The 24,134-nt window shown below is 41.3% G+C and overlaps 1 protein-coding gene across 3 annotated transcripts; it reads left to right on the top strand.

The window, feature by feature from the left end:
• Positions 1–1,530: 1,530 nt before the first annotated feature.
• Positions 1,531–22,607, top strand: MBD3 (methyl-CpG binding domain protein 3). 3 transcript variants are annotated; one of them, XM_034437726.3, is made up of 7 exons: positions 1,531–1,931; positions 10,882–11,041; positions 14,805–14,942; positions 16,947–17,037; positions 18,258–18,435; positions 19,943–20,131; positions 20,776–22,607. In XM_034437726.3, the coding sequence occupies exons 1-6, from the start codon at positions 1,870–1,872 to the stop codon at positions 20,124–20,126; spliced, it is 813 nt and encodes a 270-aa protein (XP_034293617.1). In that variant the 5' UTR covers positions 1,531–1,869; the 3' UTR covers positions 20,127–20,131; positions 20,776–22,607. The 3 variants fall into 3 exon arrangements, with proteins under 3 accessions (XP_034293617.1, XP_034293616.1, XP_034293618.1); XM_034437725.3 differs by lacking the exon at positions 1,531–1,931 and adding an exon at positions 2,591–4,109; XM_034437727.3 differs by lacking the exon at positions 1,531–1,931 and adding an exon at positions 3,139–4,013.
• The last annotated feature ends 1,527 nt before the right edge of the window (positions 22,608–24,134 follow it).

The raw sequence follows: 24,134 nt of genomic DNA, 5'->3' as shown, positions 1-24,134 counted from the left end.
TCCTTTCACCTGAGCTTCCAGTTGTAAGAGGGTACAATGTCATCCTGTCCATATGAGCTAAGGAATTTTCTTTTTAAAAATTACCTTGACTGCTGAAATGGAGAGTCATGCTTGAAACACAATTCAGAAGCTACAACTGGTACAAAAGGCAGCAGCCAGACAATTAACTGGTGCAAAGTACACATGATGTCTACATTGAAAGATCTGCACTTGCCAGGCATAATTTAGAGCCTTAAAAAACTGGAGGCCTGAATATTTGAAGGAATGCTTCTCCTACCTGAAGGAGAACTCACTAGGCCTCCAAGCAGATCTTTTACATTGGAGCTCCCTATTCCCACCTTAGCAGCTGCTACATTTGAGACAGCAAATCTGTTCTGGAGCCTGAGCTTGTACAGACAGGCTGCTTTTACCAAAAAACAGCTGCTGGCGGAATACTCTGAAATGGTTTTCCAATACTGGTTTTCCCAGTATGAGAACTTCAGGCTATGGAGTGCAAGCGTTTGAATAACCTGCAGATGGCAGTAAGGAGTTAGGAATTTTCTGATGACATCTTCTGGTGTATGCATTTAATATGCATTGTCTGGTATATTTGCTTGTCACCCTGCTACAATTCATTGTCCATCCACTGGTTGTGTAACAAATCATGACCATATTTTAAATATTTTATTTTAAAAATGAAGGCCCACCTGGGACATTTGCAGCTTCCAGCTGAAAGTTGGCTTCAGTGTATTGTTGTCCACAATGAAGCTGCCTAATTAATGAAATCTTTAGGGAGAGGTTCCTCTGAATTCTCCCAGCCAGCTCAACTATTGGTGATGGCCCTTCTCTGGTGCACCTTCTAAAGACATGGAAAGCTCTCCCCAGGGGGAAGCACTTGGCCCCCACTCTCCCAGAATTTAGGAAAGTGGCAAGATGAGTCACTATCACTAGGGATTTCAATGGTTAACTGAGTTTAATCCTGTCATGTTGCTTTAAATTTTTTGTAAGATAGCATGGGTGCATCTACGAACAAAAGAAAAAGTACAAAGATAAATGACTGGTTCTTTTCGCACTTGCTCTGCTTTTTTGTGTTCATAAGACACTTAACCTGCTGGTGGGGGAACGGTGTTGTTTTTGAAACCCCTTGAAAATTGTTCAGGCAATACCAGAAAGGGCCTGGTGGTTCAGCAGACTGATAGCATTGTGATTAACACCAGCTGTCTGCAATTACTGTAAGTTCGAATCTCCCCAGGCTCAAGGTTGACTCAGCCTTCCATCCTTTCTAAGGCAGGTAAATTGAGGACCCAGATTGTGGGGGCAATAAACTGACTTTGTATAAATGTACAAAAGTATGAAGGCTATTGCTTAACGCATTGTAAGCCGCCCTGAGTCTCCGGAGAAGGGCGGCATATAAACAAAACAAAAAACAAAAAAAAACACCAATCAATTTGTAATGCTTTTTTATAATTTCAAGGTATGTATAAATTGGGAAGCACCAAATCTCTTTGAGGTCCAGGAGATGATTGATAGGAAGTCCCGGCGGGGCTACGTAGATGAGGCAGAGATGGGTTTGCGAAGGAAGCGTTGCAGGCCTCACCTGTTGAGCTCGTCCCCTGATTTAAAGGCACATAAAAAAAAGGGGGGGGGAAACAAGCGCGACGGATCCCACGCAACGGTCACAGGCGCCGAGGGAGGAAGCCGGAATTGGGCGCCCAAAGGCCGCGGGGGTGAAGCCGAGGCGCCTTTCACGTGCTGGCGGCCGCCCCCCCACCTCCTCCTCCGTCCCCTGCGGGCTGGCCCGGCGGGGCGGGGCTTCTGGGGTCGAAAGGAGCGGGGGTCCTGGGCTTTGGGACCACGTGGCGCCCGCTGCACCGCCCGGGGAAGAGGAAGATGGCCAAGGCGCCGGGGGCACCCGGGGGTCCGAGAGGGAGCCCGCGCTGCCTGCCTTTGGGGTGAGCGCAAAGGGGAGCCTGGGGAAGGGGTGTGCCCGCGACGGCAGTGAGGAAGGAGGGGGACACTGAAACCCCACGGACAAGGTTCAGGGCACGAGCCGAGCCGGTCAGCAGGCTTAGAAGCGGGCGCGGAGCAGGGGCTCCGCTGGAAGTCTGGGCGCACGGAGAGCCCCGGGGCAGGCTGAGGAGGGGGGGAGGGGAAGGGTGCTTAGGTGCGTCTAGGCGATGCGGGAAATGGACGCTCTCGAGCCCGCGGGCGGGCGGGGGGGGGTCGGGCTCCGCCACAGCCTCGGGAGACAACAGGGAGCGGAAGCGTGAGGGAAACGGGGCCCGGGAGAAGGCTTCGGGTCACCCCCGGAGGTCCTCGCAGCGCCTCCCGTGGGGGGTTGCCGAAGAAAGCGGGCCGGCGAGGCAGGCGCGCGCTGTGGGGCGGGAGTTTTGAAGAGCGGGGAGGGCCGAGCCGTGGGGTGGAGGAAGGGGACGGGTTGCCGGCGAGGGAAGGAGGAAGGGCCTTTTGCTGGCGGCGGAGGGGCTGGGCTGGGGGTCCCCGGTGGGTGGGTGGGCGGGCGGCGAGCTCCCCTGACGCGGAAAGGCCTCCTTCGCCCCGCGCGTGGTGGAACGTTAGATGCCACATTAAACGGCCGTTGATAATAACGAACGAACGGCTGGTTCGGGAGGGAGGGAAGGAGGGAGAGGGCGGGCGGGCAGGCAGGCAAGGCAGCCTGTGAGAGGAGCTGGGGGGCGGAGGCGCTGAAGGCACGTGTGTGTGTGAGGGGTGGGGGAAGCGAGGAAATGGGGAGACCCGTGGGGCCTGTCCAAGCAAGCCCAGGGCAGGCAATGAGAGCAATGGGGTGGGCGAAGAGCTTCCCGCGAGGAACCACGATGTGTGGTGGAGGGTACCTGACTTTGTATAAATATACAAAAGTATGAAGGCTATTGCTTAATGCATTGTAAGCCGCCTTGAGTCTCCGGAGAAGGGCGGCATATAAATCAAATTTTTTTTTAAAAAAGGGGTGCAAAAGCCGGGCAGATGGAAAGTCGTTTGAATGTGTGGTGGACCCCCGGGTGGATTTGGATGTCGCCTTTTCGGGCAGGGACTCCAGGCGGCTTGCAGAGCCCGCGCTGCTTTCTGGGGAAGTGGTCGCAGGGATTTGGGGTTTGCCTAACGTCGGGGGGTCCAGGAGACGCTTCATAGAGAAAGGATGGCGGTTGGGAAAGCGGCCGGAGTTGAGCATGCGAGGCAGCGTTCACACGTACGAAGCTGTCCGGCTGCGGGGTTCAGTGGGAGAGAGCGAGGCACATCGTGAGGAGAAATGAGATTGGGAGCGTAGAACCGGGATCTGTTTATCAGTAAGGGAAAAAAAACAAAAACCCGAGCCCTGTCAGTGCTTTTGGCAGCAGGTGCCCGTATGAACGCCCGTTCACGTATATGTGGCTAAAAAAAAAAATTCTGAGGGGACTATATTCTTGCCAAAGCGGAGGGATATCATGTGGGCGCTTTTTCTTTAATTTGGCGGGATGGGAAGTGGACTTTTTTTTTTTCTTTTGGCTTTTCACCAACGGCTGCCTGCGCTCACTCTGCCTCATTCCTTCGTACGGCGGGAGGAACATGAGTGAATGGAACAGCCGCGGAGGGGAGGCGCACGTGCGTGGTTAAGGAAAAAGCAAAAGGAATGAATGAGGGAGACAGCAGCGGGAGGGGAGGGAGCTCCTGAGAAGAGCCGATGATGCAAGCAAAGAAGCTCGGCGGTCGGGTAAAAGGAACAGCGCCCCCATCCAGCGGGAGAAGTGAAGGGTGGGAGGTGCGATTGACAGCTACTGAAAGGAACAGCCACTGTGAACGTTCCAGTCCCAGCAGAGGGAGGCACTCTGGAAGAGCTTGGCCCTGGAAGCCAGAGTGGAGGTTGCAGTCGCCACCAGCTGCAACAGAAGCTAGCCAGCAAGTAGCAGCAAGCAAACCACCGCAGTCCTGGCTGGGAGGGACCTTGGAGCAAGCCGGCAGGCAGGAGCCAGAGGCGGAGGAGGAGGCTGGCTCGATCCAGATCCAGACCCAGGCATCGTGGAAGCAATGGATCGGAAGAGGTGGGAGTGCTCAGCTCTCCCGCAGGGATGGAAAAGGGAAGAAGTGACCAGGAAATCGGGGCTCTCTGCTGGCAAGAGTGATGTCTATTATTATAGGTGAATGTGCCACGGCGGAGGGGCCTTGGGTAGGGAGGGTTGGCGGTGGGAAGGGAGGAAGATGGAGGGGGTGATGGGGCTGCTGTGGCCGCCGCCACCTATCTTTATCTTTACATGCTTGCTGCTGTAAGACTGTCATTGCAAACATATGCGTACAAAGAGGGGGAGTCTGTTTGCTCAGTCTGCATTTTCTGCATTGAGGAGATATAGCTGGTCTTTCCTGTCCCCTGTTTGCACCTACTGTGGAAAGTCTAGTTCTGTGGGGAGAGGGGGAAACTGGTTTCTGCATGTCAAATAGGAAAGGAATGAATGGTTACTTCTAACCTTTGCATGTGTGCTGTGCTGGAGATTTCGGGGCTGAAAATGGCATCTTTAGCATTTTTGAAAGGTTTGATATAAGCTACAGACGTTCCTTGTTCTGCATTTAGCTAAAGAATCACTTGAAAGGAGCGGTGCCAATGGCTTTCTCTCGGTCAGCAGTGGAGTAAACTACAAATGACAATTTCACATCTTAAAAGTCCAGTAGCTTGGTGTATATCCTCAAGTAGAGCTGATTTTAGATTACTACTATTGTACCAGAGTTGAAGCATTTGAGTGATTTCCCCCAGTGAATTGTGGGCAGGTTAGTCTCTTAGTATCTACATGCTAAGAAATTACAGTCCTGTTGCAATTGCAAGATATTCTTGTGGAAGTTTACGCTGTTATTTCAAGATGGAGGAGCTAAGTTGCTGTCTGCTTTTTGTTATCTTTGGGGCTGTGAAAATATGATACCCCTTTCCAGTGACTTTGCATCTGGGTTTTGAAATATATCAGTGTGGGGTTCTCTGGAGAGAAATAGACTTCTATATTGAATAGAGCAGTGGTTCTCAAACTGGTCTTCAACAGGCCAGCTGGTCTGCCATAGCATCCCCACATTAGCCAAATGGAGTCTTCCCACCAGTTCAAGTGATAAATAAATTCTTAATTTCAGATTTCATTTTTTGGTACAAAATTTAACTCAAGGGGCCTTTAAATTTTGAATGGAGATGTATATTTATCAGAATATAACACAGATGCAGTCATAACTTGTTGAAAAGTGATTTCAGAGATGAAGACATTGCTTGTGTTTTTCTAATATTTATTAAATAGTTCAGATTTGCTGAGAGTTTGTGAAAGAGTGGCACAGAGAGAACGTGAGGCTTTCAGATACAGAAAAATCAAACGTGTTGTGGGAGTCACATGGAAGGGCAACATATCATGTGAAGAATGCATGAGTTGATTTGAGATCCCCCCCCCCAATTTTTGTAAATAACTCAAAGTGGTGAACATACCTAATACTTCTTCCTCTTCCTGTTTTCCACACAACAATCCTGTGAGGTGAGTTGGGCTGAGAGAGACCGACTATCCCAAAGTCAGCCAGCCAAGCTTTCAGGCCTAAGGCAGATTGATAATCTAAATTTGATTTAAATAAATTTAAATTTAATTGATAGTCTAAATTCAATTGGAATCAGTAGTGGATGATAACTAAACTGTCAGAAGTGCTGTCCTAAGTGCAAGAGAGTTTTTGGGGAGGAAACGAGAGAACTGAGTTTCTTTGCAAATGAGAGGAAGCCCCAGTCTGCAGAACAGTAGTTGACCCAGCTGCTCTCTCTTTGCTATACCACTAAACTAGAAACATTGTAGAAAGATAATCAAGAAAAGATTGAGGGAGCAGGGTAGAAACAGAGCCATTTAAGGATATGTGTAGGCAAAAAAAAAAATAACGAAGTAGTACTGTTGTTGCCACCTTGGTTTCCTTTAGCTTGGTTACATAGATATCTCTGAGATGCTCTCACAATGCTTCTATGTGGGTGTATGGGAAGCAGAAAGACTGCAGAAGATGAGTTGGTAGAAGCTGTAAGTCTGTCTGATACAAAACAGTTTTTCCCTCCTAATCTCTTACAGTATAGTCACAGTATTTCTAGTAATAAGAGAAGATACAGTCTGTTGCATAAAGATACTAGTAACTATGTTCACATATTTCACTAACCATGATTTGTTAAATAAGTCTGGGTTTACAAATCACACTAAGCAGGAACTAAACAAATTGCATTGTGGCTGCTAATCTTGTCAATGTGCTGCTGGTGGCGTTATATCAAATTATGCCAGACTGCCAATGCATGAAAAGTCTTCAGCCTTCTAACCTCATGAAAGAAGGCTGTGAGATGGCATCTTGTGCTTGTTCATTCAGGAAGCTGTAGAGGTGGGGTTCAGGGCTGCAGTACAGAGTATCCCAGCACAATTATTGCATGTTTATAAGCTTATAAATTGTATCCTTCAGATAACAATTCACATGAATTGAGAAGAGAGGGAAATAAAGGCAGAACATGTAAAATCCTAGGTATAATTAAGTGGATGTTTGATAATTTTTAACACAAGTTTTAGAAAAAAATACCTGTAACACCCATATTTTGGATGATAATGATAATAGAGTGTCTTGGAATTTGTGTTCTGCTAAGAGATATCTTTGAGATTTGGTCTAGATTAGGCATGCACAACATGTAAAAGGGAAAGGGCCATATCGATAAATTAAAAGAATAAACCTGAGCCACAAAGTAATACCTGGCATGCTGATCAGCAGGTTTGGTGGCTAACAGAAGGGCAGCACTGGTGACACGGAAGCTTGTATCTTCGGATGGGATCAGTAAATCAGCTTTTTTTAAAAATACTCGTGGGCTGCCAATTGTCTATTCTAGACTTAGCTATATGTATTTTTTTTAATTGATGTGTAGAACAAAGCTTTAGTGCTGTGCCCATGTAATCAATTTGTATTGTCTATTATGCACATGATGAAAGATTTGGAGAACGCCAGTGGTTTTTATAATTTTACAACTTCAGGAATAAAATAGAACAGAGTAAGTACTAAAAATAGCTGACAAAATGTGATATGGAGACATGACTGCTTAGAATATTTTGAGGTAGAAATAGAAACCAAAATGCATACTTCTATGTAGGAGCAGGATTTAAGGATAAGCATTACTAGAACCATTCAGAATTATTCCTTTCTGTTCCTTATCTGCACTAAAGGTGAAGTTAGCTGGCCTGATTGAGTAAACAATAATTATAAGTACTAAGTTGGAGAAATGTATCTGGGATGCTTCTAAAAATGTTCAGGATTTGGTTTTAAAAGAAGTATAGCTAGTTCTCGACTTGCAGCCATTCATTTAGTGACAGTTCAAAGTTACAGTAGTACTGAAAAAAGTCACTTATGACTGTTTTTCACATTTACAACCATTGCCGCATCCCCATGATCACATGTTCAAAATTCAGATATTTGGTTGGCAACTGGTTCATAGTTGCAGGATCCCAGGGTCATATGATTACCTTTTACGACAAGAAAAGTCAATCGGGAAATTAGATTCACTTAACAACCACGTTACTAACTTAACAACTGCAGTGATGCACTTAACAATTGTGCCAAGAAAGGTTGTAAAAAAGGGAAAAACTCATTTAACAACTGTCTCAGCAACAGAAATTTTAGACTCAATTGTGGTCGTAAGTTAAGGATTGTCTGTACCTTACAGTTAGGAAGCAGTGAACAGGAAAGAGCTGTGGCGTGGAATCACTGAGGAAAGAAGTAAAAGTGAACCATGTTATAGTCATGAAATATGTGAACAAGAGCAAGAAGGAAAAATAAATATATCCCATACAAAAGTTCTGCTTTCTAATCAAGGAAACATTGTGACATTGCAATTCCTTTGAGTTTTCGATGAAGTTTATTACTTGCACCCTTTCTCCAACTTTCAACTTGGACATGAGAAACTACCTTAACCTGATAGATAATGTGAACCTAGAATGTCCAACCACAATAATTCTCATTTGTATCATTGCTTATCGTACTTTGGTCTAGTTAAAGTAGGATTGAAACTGATAGGCAGTGGCTCTAATCCTTTATGGTAAGCTACATTCTATAGTGATGGGAGATCTCTGCACCACTTAATATTTTCAGTACAATATTAGATGATTCCATCTCCTCTCCTGTGCTTTTTAAAAAATCAACCTGAAGCCTCTGAAGAGAGCAATTTAGAGATTGGGCTAAAGCATAATGAAGATGTTACACAGTTGGCAAATTTCAGTGTGGACGGATAAAGATACAATACTGATGGACAAGGCAGATAAACTTGTGGAATTGTCCGAAGTTTGTAGCTTCACATTCTGGATTTTAAACTCTGTGTGGAAACACACATGGCACTAGAGCAGGAGTATCAAACTCAAGGCCTGGGGCCAGATCCAGGCCACAGGGTGCTTAGATCTGGCCCATGAGCCTGCCCTGGAAACAGTGAAGGACAGGCCGCAGTGCCTCTGCCAGTGAAAACGGAGCTTGGGAGGGCCATGATCGACTCGCCCGGGCTCCGTTTTTGGCCACAACAGCCTCCTACAGCTCTCTGCCATCAAAAATGGAGCCCAGGCGGGCTACATGTGGCCTCCCTGAGCTCCATTTTTGCTAGCAGAGGGCTGCAGGAAGCCATCACGGCCAAAAATGGGAGTCTTGATGAGTGACGTCGAGCTGGCCACGCCCACACTGGCCATGCCCCCAGCCACACACCCTGCCCCCCTTTGAGGATAGTATGGATGCTTCAAATAGCATATAGGACAGTTGCTTATATGCTTGCTGGTGCTAAATAATAGAGTGTATTCATCCAATCTTAAAGCCTATTCACTTCCTGCCCCTATTTGAAGTGTTGCTATTAAGCTCTTGAGCTCTAAATCTGAGCTAAGGTATAGTACTTCCCCCCCTACCTCCACTTGCAGAAATATTACCTACAGATATATATGGATCAACTAGTTGATTAAAAAACAAAGCTTTTTGTGAGGGTCCTGTCTAAATAAATATTCTACCTTCCTAACAGATCCTAAAGATGTTTAATTCAAGCTGTTTTGAATAGAAGTTGGATTGGTTTAGTGAAGCTCTCATTTTAATTATGCTTAAATAACAGTTATTGCAATGTTTTTCTGCATCACACTGCTTGAGTTCTTTAAGTACCTGATAGTTTTAGTGTAAGATTTTGATGCTGTATTTACATAAATGGATCTTGGTAAAGCAAGAGATGAGCAAAATCTGCACTTGAGACCTCTGGAAATACAGGAAATTGCAGCAAATAATAATAATTTGACCTGGGCAAGACAATATGACCTGGGCAAGACGCTTATCATCAGGACAAATGGTGATTCAGCTTTGCATGCTGGGATCTGATGGTAAAAGAATTGTATCAATGATGAAGACGTGTTTCTGCCTGCCTGAGATCTGGGCATTCGTGGCCAGGTGAAGTAGACAATATTAAGCCAATAAATCAGTGGTCTGACTCTAGGTAATCTCACATATTCATTTAGTGTGCTGTACAAGTAATCATAATTAAATTGATATACTGTTGATACGTGTGACTTTCAGCTGTATTCTTTGATGTTTCTCTAATATTTAACATTTGTCAGTGAAAAAATAAGGAATGATGGGCTTTATTTCTGGAAAAAAATATTTTCACTATTGTCTGATATAGGAATCAGCTATGCAAAGATTTTAGTGACCATGAAAACTGAGTGTGAATGCAAATAATAAGGCTTGATAGATATAAATTACCTTGTAAAAGTATTTTGGATACCTAGACTCTGTGAGAAAGGGTAATCCCTGAAAGGAGACAGTTTGAAAACTACGGCTGTATTTTACCCACCTGCTCAAAAACTACTGCTTGATGTTACACTTTTGCTTTTGTTTTAATTAAACCCCTTGGTTTTTTTCCCTCTGTTCTATAAAATGTCTGTGTGTGCTTTCCTGAAGCTAAATAATTGGTGATAGAAATGAATTTGCATGTAACTGGGACAAAGATACATTTTCCCTTGCAAATCAGAATATAAAAGAACAAAGAGTCCAGGTTGTCTGTGCAGAGTAGACATCTGGAGGCTGTTCAATCCAGTTTGAATAGGTTGCAATGTATTCATTTTAAGTTCTCCCCTTTTCTTCCCCCCTGCAGCCCATGTATGTTCTCAAAAGTCTGTGAATTTCAAGTAACGCTCTAAATAAAGGAGTGAAAGAAAAGTAGACAGCTTTTTTTTTTGTAAACAGAGTCTGAAGGATACCATGGAAAACTTTACAATGCCAGCATACCTTTAAGACAGGCAAGCGTGGAGAATTGGTTCCATTGCTTTGCAGCTGCTTTTTTATCTTTGGTTGAACAATGGAGGATCAGAAATGCTTTCTGCATTCACTTTTTTAGTAAAAAAGCATAATAATCCACATGGGACACTTTCCTCACAAATGACTTGCAGACCTTAAATCAGGAGGACTTCATATCCACAGTCTAAAAGCCTTTTCTTTGCACGTTTGTATCATACTGATAAAATGGTAGTTTTGGAATTATTTCTGTTTGTATTGAGCAGTTGCACAGGTCTCATATGTTGAAAAGCATGTACAGTATTTTCTTAATTTTAAGTTATAGCTCTTAATCCTTCCCCTTTACAAAGCTTAAATTCACCATTGATCTTCTTTCTATGTGCAATATACTGTCCACAGTGTCCTCAGCAATGATGAAAGTGACTTGCTTCTAACTAGCTTTGTTGCATCTGTAGTTACTGAATGGAAGGGGAGGGGGTCTGTTAACTGCCAGAACAAAGCCATTATGATTTTGCAAGGATAAGTGCAAACAGCCCCAAACTAATTGCTATATTTGGGCTATAATTCTAACACATGCTGCCCAGAGTTCAAAAGCTAAATTGGTTCTTCTTTCCATCCCTCCCCGTCCAAATTCTGTCCATTTCTCAGTCCAAGTGGGAAGAAATTCCGCAGCAAACCTCAGCTGGCCCGTTACTTGGGTAACTCCATGGACCTGAGCACGTTCGACTTCCGAACAGGGAAGATGCTAATGAGCAAGGTGAACAAAAACCGGCAAAGGATGCGCTATGACTGTTCAAGCCAAACCAAGGTGAGGCTGGTCTTTTTTTTTTTTTCCCCCTCTCTTTTTTAAAAAAAAATTGAATACCCTATTGACTATAGGGAGAGAATTACAATTGAACTCTGAATGCACACGGTGATATGGCTTATTAAGTCTATTTACTTTTGTCAATGCTCTTTAATAACTTGTACTTGAAGCAGATAGCGTTTAAAATAGATTTCACATTAAAAATTCTGAAGTAACATCTCGGCAAATGGAAGACAAAAACATATCCTAGGTTCTTGATTCTAAACAAAATGTCTGGTTGAACCAAATGATCTTATTTTATATATGTGTGCATTTTATTAAGCATTACAGTTAAACAGATAAAAATTAATACAAACTAGACAAAAGTAAACTTGCAAAAAAGCACCCAGAGAGAAAAATGGTGAGGTCAAGGAAAAAGGTATTTTCTGCTGTGCCCTCAGAGGTGAGGAAAGCCCCCAATCTCTTGCCTTCTGCAAAGGGGTCAAAACCTGGCTGTGTAGCCTTGCATGGGGGGGACATAGGAGCCCACATAGCCATGGGGTTGGTTGGCCCCTTGAGAACCTTCCCCCCCATATTAACAACTCATCTTGGAACTCTTTTTAATAATTGTTAATTATGTGGTTTTTAATGTTTTATTAAACTGATTAAATTGTATAGCACCCAGAGCCCCTCTATGAGGGAGATGGGCAGTTAAGAAGGTAGACAGACAGACAGAATAAAGAAAAGAAAAAGAAAAGAATTATAAAGAAATGCTTTGCTCTTTGTCACAACAATTATAAAGAATTTTAACAACCACTTTGTCTTAAAACGATCTCTTCATCTCTTTTATCTATAAACAAATCCCTAAAACTTCATCATTCAGTCCTAGTCACCAAAAGTCTATTAAGGTTTACCAGAAAATAGATATGACAACATATCTATTTTAACCTTGATCAAATAAACCTACTGTATACTCTTTTTACTTTTAATAATCTTGGTATTTTAATCCCTTCAAATAGTGCCCTAGAGTTTTTTTACTTTTCATTTTTCTTTGTCTCTTCTCACTGAATCCTTAAGAACTTTAACAGGTCTCTTTTGTAAACCCAACATAAGAAAGTTGTTCTTTTGGTTTGTCATTTCTTTATCCCTTTTAATTGTTAAGATAGCAGTCAGTTTCATTTGTATACCTAGCGCAACATCTTTTTCCATATTCTTATATCCTGCCATTTTTAAATCTAAGACCCATCTCAGTCTGGTAAAACTTGTTCCTCTTCTAAAACATCTTTGAAAGATTATCAAAAATGATTAGGAAATAAGATCTGGCAGAACTTTGTCATCATAAGGCAACATTGTGGCGTTCAGCTTGGTGGAATCTCTTGATTCTCAGCTGTTCAACTCTCAAGCCATTAGTTTGCTTTTGAGGAGTGGCTGTCCAGAACGCACATGGGAATATATCTCACACTCCTTTATCCGGAGAGACTTGGCTGGTCAGAAATGTCTGGCTGCTGATCTCTATCTGCTCCTTCAGAGATGTCTAGTTTGCCATGAATCCTCATTGGAAGTTAAACAAATGGTAACAAGCTATGAACAAAAAGGGATGGATTGGGGAACTCCATTTTTAGATCTTTTGTGTAATTTACTATTCCTGGCCAAGTTACTATTTTATGACAAAGCATGAAGGGGAAACGTATATTCCCAGAATAGAAGTGAACATTAGCTGTTAAATTGGAAATTGAACCTACAATCCTCTGTACATGTAAGCAAATGCCACATCTAAGGTAGGGCTTTTCTCTCCTTGTCTAAGACGGCAGACTTTGCCCTCAATCATCAGTCAAACTGCATTGTCTGAACACTGTTGTTTTTCATAGACATGAATGTGCCACTTGCAGACTTAATTAACGGCACTAAACTTTGACTTCAGATATCGTGAATTAAGGCTCCTATTATTTATTTTTAAAACTTTATTTAGCACTTTCTATAGCTCTCCCACCTGTGTGTGGTGCATACAAGCAAACTGTGATATAGAATAACTGATCAATTAAAATTATTTTAAAAACCTGCACCAAAAATCATCATCATAATGGCAGTAACAAAAACAGATAACTGCTTATAATCACCCTAGAGATCAAAAGCTTGCTAAAATAAAATTATTTTAAGGCCTTCCTGATCACAGCTGATTGGATCTCCAATTATAAAATTAGAATTGAATCTTAGAAGTTAACTGCTCCAACCTTCTACTCAGTGTAGGCTCCATTAGTGCACCAGCCTTATGTTCACAGACCTATATAGGTAGTCCTTGACGTATGACCACAAGGGCAAAATTTCTGTTGCTAAGCAAGGTAGTTGTTAAGTGAGTTTTGCCTCATTTTACAACATTTCTTGCCATAGTGGTTAAGTGAATCACCACAGTAACACAGTTGTTTGATGACTCTGACTCTCCCATTGATTTTGCTCATCAGAAGATTGCAAAAAGTGATCACATGACCCCAGGACACTGTAACTCTCATAAATACATCTTGGTTGCCAGGCATCTGAATTTTTATCATGTGACCATGGGGATGCTGCAACAGCCGTAAAGTGTGAAAAATGGACATAAGTGCATTTATGTCCATTGTTGTGCTGTTATAACTTTGAATTGTCACTGAACAAATGGTTTTCAGTTGAGAACTACCTGTACTGATTTGTAGCTTTTTATCACTCTAAAGTACATCAGAGTGTTGATATGACTTACGATTCCTGCCTGGGCAGGGGGTTGGACTAGAAGGCCTCCAAAGTCCCTTCCAACCCTGTTATTCTATTTTATTCTAATGATACATACATACTTTGACTCCTAAAGTTGCCTTATATGAAGACAAGCTGTTGATCTAAGGCCAAGATAGTATAGAATAGATTTTTTTTTTTATTGGCCAAGTGTGATTGGACACACAAGGAATTTGTCTTGGTGCATATGCTCTCAGTATACATAAAAGAAAAGATACGTCCATCAAGAATCATAAGGTACAACACTTAATGATAGTCATAGGGTACAAATAAGCAATCAGGAAACAATATTAATATAAATCGTATGGATACAAGCAACAAGGTTACAGTCATAAGTGGAAGGAGATGGGTGGTGGGAATACTTGGACTCCTAAAGTTGCCTTATATGAAGACAAGCTGTTGATCTAAGGCTGAACTAAGATGGGGCTAAAGAGCATTCTGTATGCTCTTATAAAAAACTGTATGGTTTTGGGAGGAAAAACGGATAGTTCATGATCAAGATAGATATGAAGGGAAAGCAACTTTTTCCTTCTGTTACATTCCTGACAAGAAAATTCTGTATTGCTGCCAATGGAGAAAATTCATTGTAGCCAAAAAAAAGTTCCTTTTGTTGAGTGATTTCTCCAGAATCACAATATAAGGAAAGGGTTATTTTACTTGTCATGTATCTTTTAAAAATCTGAAATTTATAAAGACATATTTAACTGCCAGTAGACTTTTAAGTTTTAGGAGTCTTGAAAATGTTTAGAATCAAACCACTTCAATTGCAAAATTGTCAGTTTGAACCATTTTGAAACTGTTTCAACTCAAAATCAAATCTTTGCTGTTAGAACATAGCTGTTTCTGGCTAAAAACACAGCCTATTCACAGCTGATTCTCATTTGAAACGGTATTTTGGATTAGAAACAATTTGATTCAAAACATTTTTGCATCATCACGAACTCCATAATGTTGTAGACTGGGATCTTAGTTAAATTTCAGAATGATTTTTTTTTATTGCTCACTTCCTATCCTCTCAAATCTTTAGGGTAAACCTGATCTAAACACCACACTTCCTGTGAGGCAGACAGCTTCAATTTTTAAGCAACCAGTCACTAAGATCACAAATCATCCCAGCAATAAAGTGAAGACTGACCCCCAAAAAGCAGTTGACCAACCCCGACAGGTAAGGGGTGTGATTGAGAGGTGGGAGGTTTGCTCTGAAGTATTTTCCAAATGATCTCGTAGAATGCTAGACTGAGAAGCAGAAACCTCATCAAGGCTGAGCAGCAATATGAACCTTGATCTCTGCTTTAAAGTCCGTTTGCTTTCTCCATTATACCACACTAAGTTATTGTAATATTGTAAAAAGATTCCTGTTAAATCCACCTAATCCAGCATCTTATTTCAGGAGTGGTTAGCCAGATGTTGCAAGAATGTTTGCAAGGAATATAAATTGCCAGTCTACTCCCCCAATCTCTAGCAACTTTAAATTAGCTCTGAATTTGAAATTAACATTTCTGAATACTGAGAAGTTTCATTTTACTAGCACTTCATGAGCTTTAGATTATTTCCAACTATATCCCATAATCATGGGTTGCATGAAAGAACCTAGCTGAGGCAGGAAAAGATTGCTTCTTCCTTTTCAGATTAATCTGAAGTAAAATGTGAAACTTGTAGACCTTGGAGCTGCATGCAAGTTCCTTTTATACTTACACAATACCTTATCCCAAGTGGATGGGGCCACTATTGGCCCATTTTGCATAGTTTGGTATTTTGACTAGAGTTTAAAAGGGGGAAATCCTTGATACCCTCTATCAAGTTTGGTCTAGTGGTTAAGGCACCAGGCTAGAAAGCAAGAGAGGGTGAGTTCAAGTCCCGCCTTAACCATGAAAGTCAGTTGGGCGACCTTGGGCCAGTCACAGCCCAACTCATGTCACAGGGTTGTTGCAGTTAGAAAAATAGGAGGAGGAAGGTGTATTAGGTATGGTCACTGCCTTGAGATCTTTGTAAAAATAATAAAGCTATATGTGTGTGTTATGAATGAATGATTGGGTGAAGTTATATATATGATTCTAGCTTCATCCAGTCTTCAAGTGAAACTTTCAATAAAAATTATACACTCTTGTTTAAAATATTTGGGGAAATATGTTGCATACAGAAGATTAAATACCTGTCATATCTTGTCTAATAGAGAGCTGCAAAATTCATCAATCTGGGATGGGCCAATCTGGTAACTCAGAAAAATCCAATTTGTCTCCAAATTGTGAATGATGCAAGATGCTTTGGATAAAATAGGTGTTCAGCCAGAAATCCCAAGCCACTTCCAGTTCAGAAGCTACTGCTGAAATCTCCCATCCCACAAACTGACAATTTTTGCATACACCTATTCTACAGGTTTAAAAATATCTTGGATGGGAAGATTCATCTATCTTCTGAAAAGTCAGGGTAAAACCCAATGTTTCACAACATGGTACCCTCCAGATAACTTGGATTATATTATTTTCAATAATTATTCAGTTGGGCTTGTGCTGATGTGAGATGAAATCCAAAACATAAATCCTTCAGATTCTATCTTCCTCAGCTCTTGACAAGCAACTGTTCCATTCAGTTACAAAAATGTAAAAAATGGAAGCTGGGCCTTTCTGTTTGTTTAAGCTGAAAGTTGTTTCCCCTCTCTGAGTTGTTTGCTTTCCAGCATTACAGTTAGTCACTGTAAGAACTTGTTCCTGAGTTAGCTTCATGCCCCAACTTTTCTCCCTTAGTCCCTTTGTAACGTGTCTTTTTAGATCAGGGGTGACAAACTATGGCCCTTTTATGACCTGTGGACGTCAACTTCCAGAATTCTTGAGCCAGCATGGCTGGCTCAGGAATTGTGGGAGCTAAAGTCCACAAATCATAAAAGGCCATAGTTCTCCACCTCTGTTTTAAATGATAAATCTGGGGACTGGGCATCATGTGTATGCCATTCAGGATCTTCAAAGCCACAGTGAGTTAAAGTGCTTTTACGCTGAATAACATTAGGAGGGATGCATACTGGGAAAGACTGGAATGAGATGTAAAAATTACATATTGCAGGTTTCTTAAAGATGTGTAACAGGAGAATCATAACTTTTCTTCCCCCTTCCTCCCCGCTGTTCCCCACCCCACTTTTTTTTTAAACAACAATTCATTGTTTTTATCTCTTTAGCTCTTCTGGGAAAAGAAACTAAGTGGCTTAAATGCCTTTGACATTGCAGAGGAGCTGGTGAAAACAATGGACCTTCCAAAGGGTTTGCAAGGTACTTTCAACAACTGTTGGTAGAGAGTGACCAGGTTCCTCGGATCATGAAGTTGATTATTTCATTGGGAATATTTTACATTCCACTTCTCCACTATCAAAAAATGTTCATGTTATGTTAAAAGTAATGATTTTTCAAATAAATGATCCAGTCATAAAAACAAATGCCCAGATAGGTCAGATGAATAGAGCATTTTTAACACAATGCCATAAATATGTCTTTACTTGCTAGTTGCAAGAGTAAATCTTTTCCTAAGCTATTGTTCTGTCACATAGAAGGTTAATGTTTATGTCTGTCCATATATTCATTTCAGTAATGAAAGCTTTAAATCTCCCTCGTTCACAATCCTTGAATTGTGTTGAAGAGTTTCTAATAAAGAAAATATTTGTAGCTCGGGATTTAAATGAGGGTCCTTGGTGCTCTATGAGCTTAGTTGTTTTCCTTAGGCCATTTCATTACCCAAATGTCTGCAAGCAAACATCCAAGTTCAAGAGAGCACCAGGAACGCCTCATGAAGAGTTTCTGCCTAGAATCTCCTCTTTTGCCCCACCTTTTGTATAAATTGCTGTTTCCTAACCTCCATTTCAGAAGTGATCCAATCCTTTCAGATTCCAGTTTCCTTTCTTTCTGCACTTAGAGGTCTCATCATAACCAACTGCTTGAACTATTTGTTAAAAATACAAAATACATTTTTAAAAATCTCACTATTCGGGTGGGATGTGTATAAAATGAAATACTCATTTTGCGCCCCTTTATCCTTGGGGGGGGGAGAAAATGGAACAAGGAAAGGGAACTTGCTGATTTTCAGTCTGCTGAAAAGGGAGACCACAGGAAGGAGCTTAATTCTATCTCTTCTCCTAGAAGGCACAGGGCTTAAACTGTTTGGAGGCTAATCCTGCCTTCATATTGTTAGCTCTGCCTTCTGTAAAGGAGGAAAGGCTTTCCCCCTTAGTTGCGTTTCTAGGCCAAGAGGTTAAGAAGTAAAGGAAGAAGAATTTTTTACCAAAAAAAAAAGTCTTAAAGAAGCTTTAGCTATGGAGTAGGGATTTAAGTTTGAATCTCAGCTCACCATTCTAGCTAGTGTCTGATACTGCTATCAGGATATCATGGAGTATAATTTGTGCCTTAAACATGATCATGCTGATCAGTAGGAATTTTGTAATAGTATTAGCAAAAAAAGACAATCATTTATTAACTGTTATCGTGCTGTACCTCTTTAGGTGTGGGACCTGGATGTACTGATGAGACACTCCTTTCAGCCATTGCCAGTGCCTTGCATACCAGCACAATGCCCATCACTGGACAGCTTTCTGCTGCTGTTGAGAAAAACCCCGGGGTCTGGCTGAATACTTCTCAGCCTCTCTGCAAAGCCTTCATGGTGACTGATGAAGACATCAGGTAATGAAACCTGACTCCCAGGGCAGGAGGTGAATTTCTCCCCCTGGTGTTTTACGTAGTACCAGAATTTGTTAGATGCTTAAAAACATCTATGTTTCTGTCCTCCTCAAAAGAAAATTAAATTGTTGTAATATGTAATATGGAACACATTAACTGCCTACAGTGGGGCCTGAGCATTCCCTCTCAGTCTAATTCACAAGCAGGACTACAAATATTTGATGTTGTTTCCAGCAAGAGCAGATAATCTCTGTGCCCAGCTCCTCCTCCCCCTGTTCTAGAAAGCACACAAGACTACCACAACTTCAGCCTGACCACAATTTGGTCAATTGAGATCTCTTTTCTTCTACAGTGGTACTTCATTGTTAATTGGTTCCAGAAGGCATGACAAGTACTAAAAAATGATGAGTGCCAAACAAAGGATGTGATTTACCACATGACCCTTTGGTTTCGGCCAGGAAGGATTTCTGTCTGTCCCTTTTCCTACATCAGTGACCTTCCCAGCATGGCCAACTTCCTATCTGCCCTCCCTGGCCGTCCCCCTCTCTTTTGCAGCAGGCTTCCCAGCAAGGCTGCCTTCTTGTCCATTCTCCGTAGCTGTCCCCCTTTTCCTATTGCAGCACACCAAGTACCAAACAAATGAGTCCTGGGACAACATTTTTGTGTAAAAATGCATTGAATACTAAATTTGATGAGTTTTGAAGCTGTCAAATACTGAGCTACTTAGTGGAGAGGGGGGGCGTTCACCCATAAATTTGGTAGGGGATTCATGACCAGCAAGCTCACTAACAGCATTTGGGAAACAGTGAAGGAACTCTCTAAGTGCTAAGGGCAAGTAAGTATGCCAGCATCTAGCAGTGCAACAGTATGCTCTGACCACATACTGCATGACTCAGAAAGAAATCTGATAAGTGCTATGGCAGCCACAAAGCTGCTTGTAGTCACAATGTAATAGCCTACATTGTAACCTACATTGTTGATCTCCAGAATACATATGTAATAGCTGGATGACTTGCTGATTTCACCCCCACCAGTCAAATAGGAAACAGAATGGACAGATCTGAGATTTTGGTTGGTAGGGAAGAGAATCCCCAAACACAACACCCGGGTATCATTCTTATACAAAAGAGAGCCCACATCAGTGGTGAGAAGGAAGTCTGTACTATTGACAACTTACAGAAGTTCTTTAGTTCAGCTGCCCACTTTTCATAAATCTCACAAGTCTCCAGGGCTAGATGATTACCTACACAGATTCAGTAGACTCACTTTGTGCTTTTTTGCCTGTTCATTCTCATTCCTGTCCTGGGAAGAAATTAAGAAAGGAAGCACTGCCTATTCAACCTTGAATTACTGAAATGAAACATGGGATATAAAAGTGATCCTGTTATTCTTTGACAATTTACCTCTTCCCTAATAGCAGGGTTTCTCCGCTTATATCTGCTGCATGCGACATAGGAATAGCTACAACATGTGCTGGGGGTATTTATTTACCTATTTTTTCTCTCTCCAGGAAGCAAGAAGAGCTGGTTCAGCAAGTGAGGAAGAGGCTAGAGGAGGCCTTGATGGCCGACATGCTTGCTCACGTGGAAGAGATAGCCAGGGATGGTGAGACACCTGCAGTAAAGGGTAATGAAGAAGAGGAGGAGGAGGAGGAGGAAGATGGTGATCGTGTACAGGAGATGGAGAATGTATAGTCCAGGTAGCTCATTTCCACATTAATACCTTTTCCCCATCACCCATGGGGTTGCAGTGCCGTGTTGATGTTTTTCCCAACCCTTGAAGAGGTTCAGCGTTTCAAAGTGTCTTTATCCTACATTTCTTTATATTTATTACCAAGCTCAATATTTGGGATGAAGGATAGCATTTTTCAAGATTTTAAGAAAATACTTTTCCAAAATATTTCTTCCATTTCTGTTTTAACTAGAAGGGACTTGAAGTGGGGATTAGATGGTATTCTTGGCAGGTTCTTGGTCCTGAAGGCAAGTTGCCTGGGCCTGTTTTTTGAATGGAGTGGCTATACTCTTGACCTCTCCCGAATGTTGAATAGCAAGTACACATGAATCTTCAGAATAGGAAAACATTTCTTGGGATTATTTGGCAAGCCACCCATTCCCCATAGTCACAGCCAGCAGTCTTTATCTTGCTACATGCTTGCCTGGCAGGCTCTTCTTCACCATTATGCTCATAGAATCATAGGGTTGGAAGGGGCTTTGGAGGTCTCCTAGCCCAACCCCCTACCCAAGTTAGGAATCTTATTATTCGCTCTCCCACCCCATCCCTGGGTACCTTTTGGAGCCATATCTTCCATGCTTTGTAGCTGATCAAGTGTCTCTTTTCCTTCAGGGTGTTTTTTTCAAGACCTAGCCTGCACTTGGTCAACACAGAGGCAAGTGCATCTTCAGAATGCTGTGCACTAACTGTATCTGCGTGTGTGAACGTGTTTGGCTTCAGTTCACAAGAAGCTGAAGGGACCAGTCAGACTGAGTAGTTTGAAGAAGAATTTGCTGAGCTCAGTTTTTTCTTTCCTCTGCCCCCTCATTTTTCTCTTAAAAAGTATCACAGGGCAATAGAGGAATCAAAAAAGTTATTCACGAATTGTGAGCATAATCCCTTTGTCTCATTTCCAGTCTAACAGTTGAAACAGGTTTCCCAAGTCTCTTTTCTAATAGTGTCTGTACATGCCCTAAACGAATTGGCTTAGCCCAGAGATGCCAGGAAGAAATTCTTTTTAAGTTTTCTCTACATATTTGAAGTCCCATATAACAAAATAGTTTTGGTGGCATAGGTAAACTATTCCACTTGTAAAATCTTGCTGTGGGATTTTCATTTTCTTATCTGATTGTTTAATTTGGGTTAATTTTATTTGCTTAAAAAAAAAAACCTCCCATCAACAGAACGTGCCTTTCCATGTGGACTGGGAAACTGATCGCCCGAAGCTATACAGATCCACATTGTGATCAAAATCCCCTTCTTCTGCATGAATATAATATGACATAGAACTATAATTCATGCAGGGCTTTATGAGCACAAACCATTGTGGAAAGAATATTAAATGATGACAATAATTGCCCAATCAGAGAAAGTGTAACCAAAAGGTGCTGTGTGAGTTTTTTGCAACTATTTGAAAGAAAGGATTACTTAGTGCTATTGATCTCCTTGTTTTATAATTGCTTGGGGGGGGGGGTGCCTTTGTCTCATATAATTAAATGCTTTTCAGAAGTAGTAATATTAGATTGCTAACATAGTTAAGGAGAAGCAAATAAAACAGGCCAGTTGTGAATGACACAGAATTTGCCTTAATTAATTCCACCTCAGCTGGGATTGGGTTACTAGAAACATAAATACCATCTTTGCTCTTGCTTGCTTCCTAATGCATACTGTCTCTTAAAAAACTCTCATCAACACGATGCTAAATTTTCAGTGCTGGATTTTAAATTTCAGGATTAGATGACAGTACTACATCTCTTTAAAAAAAAAAAAAAAGCACCAGGGCTGATGGAAACCCTCTTCATGAATCCTGGTTAGATTTTACGTATTTTGGAATTGTGGGGTATATCTTCCTTTTTTAATTCCCAAAGTTAGAAATGTGATCTTGGGCCTAATATAGCTCTTTTCATTTTGGACTTACAAAAGCAATTCAGGATTTTGGTCCAGTAGTCTCTATTTAATTGTTTTCACATTTTTGAGTATTGGTTGAAATCCATCATGTATATTTCTCTTCTGCTCTTGCATGCACATAAGAGTTAGTCCCTGCTTGGTTTCTTTTCTTTGCTTATTTGGAGCAAACCTCTCGGCATATAGAAATGTCATAAATTATTGCTTTAAGCTTTTTATGCTGCAAAATCATGTTGCGTGCTTAAGTCGTGCTAGAATGAAGCTGCAACTAGTACGCAATTGTATAAAAGCCCTGTTGAAAAGGAAATGCAGTCTGGCTATCTTCACAGCATCTTCAAGCCAGATTGATGCATTTATTTCCTTTTTGACCCATGATTTGATAGTGTGGTGTTCATTAACAAGAATTTAGAAAATTCTTCAATCCTTTGTCTTTTAAATACACACTCATCACCACTGTCGCCACCTTACCACTGATATGTACCTTAATTGTAACAGTATCTTAATGTACAGTCTTGTTGGGGAATATTAGTTTTGTAATAAAATGTTTTTCATACATTTAATTTTTCATGCATTTAATGTTTTTGAGAAAATATAGTGAAATATGAATAGCATAATTAATGTATAATATTACTCCCAATCATAGACCCGGAAAAGAGGTGAAGTTAAAAAAAATGTATGTAGCAGTCATAATGGAAGAGATTCAAAGCAGGCAAGAGAGTGCTATAGGGGTTTAAGAATTTCTGGGTTAGGTAATGATGGTCATTAGATTAGATGACTGGTTGAGATCTAGTATTTCTGTCTTTATGAGTAAAGGAAGTCCACTAAATAGTTGTATGGAAACAACAAGAGAATGAAAGTTTTGGTTTTTATTCCCTACTTGGGAGTATTTTAGAACCCCAAATGGTCAGATTCTTCCCTACAGGGCAACATTACAATTGTGGTTAGCTTTTTTTTTAAAAATGTAAATAAAAAAAGAATAGAGAGCCAGTTTGGTTAAGGCACCAGGCTAGAAGCCAGGAAAGCATGAGTTCTGCCATGGTCACAAAGCCAGTTGGGTGACCCTGGGCCAGTCCCTTTCTCAGTCTTTAAAAAAAGACATTTAAAAACTTGGCAAACTACTTTCAAAAACTTGCAAAGAAAGCTGCAGGAACCTGTCCAGTCACCAGGAATGATCACTCAAAAAAAGCATAACTAATGTATAAAATGAATGCTTGCCAATGGCTTCTGTTCAGACAGGATGGCCAGTTGTGACAGAAATATATTTCCAGGCTCAGCAAACTTATTAATATTTGCAGGGAAGCCTGAATTGGGTGAAGCCATTTTACCATATTTTGTTTAAGGGCTTCTCATAATCAAGTAACTAGGAATTAATAGGTTGCTAGTCTGATCAGCATTGCTAAGGTGCAAGAAAAACAACTATTTCTGAAAACTGCTGTAAGCCATAGGGTTGAAGTTGCCCAGTGAAAAAGTTGGAGAGTAGGGATAAAAGATGTAACTTCTTAAAGTGGAAGGGGGGGCTTTCTTATCCAGCAAATTAAGGAATATGTGACATAGGTTTTCCTGCTTGAATGCTGATCATGAATATCTCCATATGAAATCACATGAAAATATTAATAAAAAGGACTAGATGCTTATTCGTAACAAGCATTTTCAGGTTCAAAGCACTTCCTTCACTTACATAGGAGGAGGAGACTAATCTTCATTGCTGATAATTTTGCCTGTTAACAGGGCCTAAAAGAGTAAGTTTTGGTAACATTCAGGCTTGGATCTATATCAACGTTTCCTGATAACTGGAGTAGTGCCACCTGTGTGCCAACGTTTATAGAGCTATTATCACAAAATGGAAAATCTGATTTTTTTTTCAGTATCTGAAATATTTAAGGAAGGGAGATCAGTTATAATGACAAGCTCATACCCCTGTAGCCCATTTAAGATCTCCATCAATAATCACTGTACACAACTCCAGGCTTGGTCAAGCAGCAATGGACAAGAGTTAGATCAGCTAACTCCACTGATCAAGGATGTGCTCAGTTGAATATGGCAGCAAACGAGTTACATCTCTCATCCCAAACTCTACAAGGGGCTTA

The sequence above is a fragment of the Pantherophis guttatus genome, chromosome 1, assembly GCF_059756535.1.
Source record: "Pantherophis guttatus breed Tessera chromosome 1, ASM5975653v1, whole genome shotgun sequence".
Classification (NCBI taxonomy): domain Eukaryota; kingdom Metazoa; phylum Chordata; class Lepidosauria; order Squamata; family Colubridae; genus Pantherophis; species Pantherophis guttatus.
The sequence above is the reverse complement of the archived record's forward strand: the minus strand, read 5'-3'. Positions and strand labels throughout refer to the sequence as shown.

Bases quoted from the DNA above. Each gene is read 5' to 3' on its own strand.
- MBD3 (XM_034437725.3), top strand. From the start codon at position 4,000: ATGGATCGGAAGAGGTGGGAGTGCTCAGCTCTCCCGCAGGGATGGAAA. The intron at 4,110-10,881 runs GTGAATGTGCCA...TCCATTTCTCAG, and splicing joins AGTGATGTCTATTATTATAG to TCCAAGTGGGAAGAAATTCC. The intron at 17,038-18,257 runs GTACTTTCAACA...GTACCTCTTTAG, and splicing joins CCTTCCAAAGGGTTTGCAAG to GTGTGGGACCTGGATGTACT.